At 48.3% G+C, this 5,302-nt stretch overlaps 1 protein-coding gene across 1 annotated transcript in view; it reads right to left on the bottom strand.

Annotated features, from left to right (window-relative positions):
* Positions 1-606: 606 nt before the first annotated feature.
* NCK2 (NCK adaptor protein 2) overlaps positions 607-5,302 on the bottom strand; it is a 37,941-nt gene continuing 33,245 nt past the window's right edge. The window contains exon 3 of the mRNA XM_007456824.1: positions 607-801. Coding sequence (XP_007456886.1) covers positions 607-801 — 195 coding nt within the window. The remainder of the gene's footprint in view (positions 802-5,302) is intronic.

A 5,302-nucleotide genomic window follows, 5' to 3' on the forward strand; every position in this document is an offset into this window, starting at 1 on the left:
CATTTCCGAAACCTCTGTCTTTCCGAGCCTCTGGACCGACTTTCCAGGAGCTCTTTTCTTTATGGCAAGTGCAGCCCCGAAGGCACTGGACAGCTTCTTCCCTCCCGTCTCACCCGGTGCTTCCAGTATTGCTACGAGTGCCCGGGGTCCCCCCCGGAGAGTCTGGGAGCTGTGTGAACGCAAATGACCCAGATCCAGGGATGCCGCGACCAGGCCAGGTGGTCCCTGGGCAGGTGCCACCCAGGGCCCGGCCCCGCCGTCACGTGCGCTGTGGCTCACGGAAGTAAGGGCAGCTCCGGTGCATCCGAACCGCGCCCGATGTCTTTAAAGGGTGGTGGGGGGGGGTTCGCTGGCACGAGCGATTTGAACAGACTAAGGCTGGCTCCCACGGAGAAGGAATAAAGGGAGCTGACTCGTCCCCTTTCACCTCCCCATCACCAAAACCGTCCAGGAGGGCCTGGGACGGCAAAGGAGGGTGGATGGCAAACGAACCGACCCAGACAGAAAGGGAAACCAGCTGGAGAGAGCAAGGACGGGGCGGCCACCGGGAGCGGGCCTGCGGGAGGGCCCGGGCCGGGGCGCCTTTCCGGGGCGCGTCCACTGGGCTCACTGCAGCGCCCGGACGAGGTAGAGCTTCTCCCCGTGCTCGCTGGTGAAGATGGGGGCCTTCTTGTAGTGATCCACCAGCTCGTCCATGGTGTGGAAGCGCCGCTGCCCGATGCAGTAGACGTTGTCCACCAGCTGCACCTTGAAATGCTTGTTCTTCCCTGATGCTTTGAGAGACACGGAGAAGTCACTGGGCTGCAGAGGAAAGAGGACACCAGTTACCACCCGGCCACGGGCCACGAGCCACGAGCCACGAGCCACGAGCAGGGCCGGGGGCGGGGCACCGGGCTCTGCGTCCACGCCCGGGGCGGCTCCTGGTCTTTACAATGACCCAGAGGCCGGCTGAGATGCTCACGTTCTGCAGTGAAGAAAACTGACACTCTGCTTAGTAGGGTTTCGGGGCTAAATGTATTTCGTTACTTGAAAACTGGAGACTTGTTATGGAATGGACAGCACCAGTGTTAACCGGTGTTAAATTTTCATTTCCCCGAGCTATTTCTTGAATTTGTAAAAAGTGATTTCTAGACAGGCAGCAGCTAGACGTTTCACCTTCTCTAACTTCTATACCACTACTAGGAGTTCACCCAACAGCTTGGTGCTGGCACAAGAACAGACACATAGGTCTACGGAACAGAAGAGAGAGCCCCAAAATAAACCCACACACCTAAGGTCAATCAATGTACAACAAAGGAAGCGAGAATAAACAATGGAGAAAAGATAGTCTCTTCAGTAAGCGGTGCTGGGAAAGTTGGACGGCCGCTTGTGAAGAATGAAATTAGAACATTCTCCAACATCAAATACAAAAATAAACTCGAAATGGATTAAAGACCTAAATGTAAGATTGGAATCCATAAAACTCCGAGAGGAAAACATAGGCAGAACACTCTGACATAAGTCGTAGCAATATTTTTTTGGGTCTGTCTCCTAAAGCAAAGGAAATAAAAGCAAAAATAAACAAATGGGACCTAATTAAACTTAAAAGCTTTTGCACAGCAAAGGAAAAGAAACCATCGACAAAATGAAAAGACAACCTACTGAATGTGAGAAAATATTTGCAAATGATGTGACCAATAAGGGGTTTATTTATATATATCCAACATATATAAACAGCTCATACAACTCAATATCAAAAAACAAACGACCCAATTAAAAAAATGGGCAGACGAACGGCACAGACATTTTCCAGAGAGGAAATGAAGGTGGCCAACAGGCACGTGAGAAGATGCTCAACATCGTTTAATCATCAGGGAAATGCAAATCAGAACCACAAGGAGATACGACCTCACACCTGTCAGAATGACTGTCATCAAAAAGAACACAAATAACAAATGTTGGGAGAGAGCGTGGAGAAAAGGAAACCCTCTTGCACTGTTGGTGGGAACGTAAATTGGTGCAGCCACTGTGGAGAACAGCACGGAGGTTTCTCAAAACACTAAAAATAGAACTGCCATAGGACCCAGCAATTCCACTGCTGGGTATATATCCAAAAAAAAAAAAAAAAAAAAAAACACCCAAAATGCTAATTCAAAAAGATACATGCAGCCCAACGTTTCTTAGCAGCATTATTTACAATTGCCAAGGTGCAGAAGCAACCCAAGTGTCCGTCAACAGATGAATGTATAAAAAAGATGTGGTACATATACACAATGGAATACTACTCAGCCATCAAAAATAACGAAATGTTGTCATTTGCAGCAACATGGATGGACTCGGAGGGCATTATGCTAAGTGAAGAAGTCAGGCAGAGAAAGACAAACACTGTATGATCTCACTTACATGTGGAATCTAAGAAATACAACAAACTAGCGAACGTAAAAAAGAAGCTGACTCACAGATACAGGGAAGAAACTAGTGGTTACCAGTGGGGAGGGGGAAGGGGGAGGGGCAAGATAGCAGTAGGGGATTAAGGAGTATAAACTTTAGGTATAAAATAAGCTACAAGGATATATTGTACAACAAGGGGAATATAGCCAGCATTTTATAATAACTGTAAATGGACTATAACCTTTAAAAATTGTGAACGACTACATTGTACACCTGTAACTTACAGAATATCGTACATCACCTATATGTCAATTTAAAAATTTTTAATTTTTCTAATCCTCAGCTATTTAAAAATAAATACTTTAAGAGCAGTGGAAAATTCTGGTTGCATTTTAACATGGTTCATAGTATCCCAGAGGTGGCTATACTATGGTTCATGTACAGATTTTATTGAGAAATGTTTAAATTTGTGATTATGTCAGTGCCCTACGCATACGTGAATATATTATATTTTAGAAAGATATTATTACTTTTATTAAAATTAGTCTTTCGTCTCATTTACTGAAAAATATGTAGGGTAAGACACTGAATGAGGAATATTCTTTGGGGAAAAAAGGTATTGCTGAATTTGATAAACAATTATTTACTGAACATGGACTCACACCAAACAGGCCATGCCCTGCCTGCGTGTGCATGAGAGCAGAGCATGTATGCTCTCCATGGGTTTCTGCTCTCTTGGAAGTGACCATCCAGTGGGGGAAACGGATAAAGAAGGAGCTGGTACGTAGGCGCAAATTGTGCTGAGTTCTGCAGAGAGAGAGGAGAGAGTACTGAGGTGGCACAGGGCATTTAAACTCGGGGCGGGAGGTCAGGAAAGGCCTCCACAGAAACCGGACCTGGGCCCGAGACGCGCGCTGGTGGGTGAGCGCTGAAGAGGGGAGGGGGGACGTCAGTGAAGGAAGGGAGAGGGTCCTGCCTCTCGGGAGGCACTAAGTGGCCGGCGCGGCTGAGGGAGAGGAGGACGGACACTGGCCTCCCTCAGTGGCCTCAGAATAAAACCCAGCCACCCCCCCATGGCCCACCAGGGCTGTGTCACCTGTCCCCGCTTCCCCAGATCGACCAAAGAGACAGAAGGATGCCCCTCCCAACCCCAGTCCCGTTTTCACTCCTGTTCATGTGGTTTCTGAGCCAGCCTTTGTCCCCCTCCTTGCTCGACCGACCATTCCCGTAGGTCTCAGCTCACAAGCTGACCACCCTGGAGAAGCCTCCCCATCCAAACCGGATAAGCTCTGCCCCCCTTGGCTACTGTCCAGCAGAAGGTGTCCTGACGCATCAGGCCGGGTAGGGCCGCGTCTAATCCACGGCTGTGTTCCTCAGGGAGCCCTACGGACGGCGGGAGCCGGATAATCCAGGTCTAAACTGAATTCCTAGACCAGGCTGCCTCCTTTCTCCAAACCCAGGAACTTATCGCCGGTGAGCACCCACCAGCCCGGCCCCTGCCTCGCGTCCCTCCCAGCAGGACAAAACCAGCAAGCACCCCGCCCCCATCCACTGGCTTTTACGCCGACTCTGCAAACATTTGATTTAAGGTGTACAAATCTTGCAAAGCAAGAGATCACTCCATATAAACGAATGACAACTCAGGGAAATGGGGGTCTGAGAAAATCCAACTCTGGGGCGGGCTGTCACCTGTCACAGCTGGCAGCAGAAACGCATCTCAGAGACACATGGATTTATAGTTTGTATTTTTGTGTCCCTTTGCCCCAAACCGACCAAATAAAAACAAATCTTTAAGGGAAAAACCTCACCTTATCTCCATACTAAACCCAGGGCTTGACGACTTGGAGGAAACCCAGGAAGAGACAGGAAGTTTTATCTCTGATTAGGCCTTGGGCTATGTATTAGTTTCAGAATCATGGCCATTAGAGGATTAAGGGCCCAGAGCAGGTGGGGAAGGAGACACAGAACTTGAAAATTATTTCCCCAACTTGATCTCTTAGAAATGAATCACCATGGGGTGAAGATCTTCTGAGCCAGCCCAGGAGGGCGACTGCGGATGGGGCGCAGGGGCCTTGGATGGCCCCTCAAAAAAAATGAATCATCACGAACGCTGATGTCACGGATGACCCTGTCAACCAGCTAAACAGCACAGAAGGACATTCTAAGTAATCACCTGCCCAATTCTCCAATCACTACTATTTTCATGAAACTGAACACGATGGATGCGAGCTGGCCTCAGTGTTTTCAGTATTCCCACCCAAGTTGGATGTTGTATACGGTTTTGAAAATAGAACAAACTAAAACAGGTACCGCCCCGACAGGTGCTCTGCACAGGATGGCCCGGAGCATCGGCCCTGGGGCCACTGTCACACGGTGATCAGTCCTGGTGGGTAAAGGAGAAGCTCCATGGGCAGCCACCACGCCCCTGGGCCCAGCAGCACATACACACTAGGGACCGCTCAGCTCTCTCCTGGGGCTTCAGGTTTTTGTGAAGCGACGTTTAGTTTCGAGCATCTGTTAATTTTTATAAGCATATACATTCTGTGCCATAAGTCTGTGCCTTCAGATGAAGACAGAAGGCGACTTCAGTTTTATAGTTTAGCACAAGCCAGGCACTGAGCTAGTTTTGGAGATACTTTAATCAATTCACAGACAAAGTGGCATCGTACGGAGGGAGTAGGTGAGTCAGTCAGAGTCGGTACGTGATAGGCTCAATTTTAATTAAGCCCCATGATCAACAGAACACTCTGAATTTGTTTTTAATTTAAGCTCCTTCATTTAACATCATGGTGTGTCATGTGTGTATGTGCATTACAGCAGTAAAACCAATGCAGCAGAGAAAGTAATTTTTAATTTCGTGGGCTCCTGAGTAGAAACCTTGAAGTTAAGGACATAGAATGAACTAAATTTATGTCAAGCAGGGCTGCTGAAC

This window comes from Lipotes vexillifer, unplaced genomic scaffold, assembly GCF_000442215.2.
Source record: "Lipotes vexillifer unplaced genomic scaffold, Lipotes_vexillifer_v1.1 scaffold777, whole genome shotgun sequence".
NCBI classification, from domain to species: domain Eukaryota; kingdom Metazoa; phylum Chordata; class Mammalia; order Artiodactyla; family Lipotidae; genus Lipotes; species Lipotes vexillifer.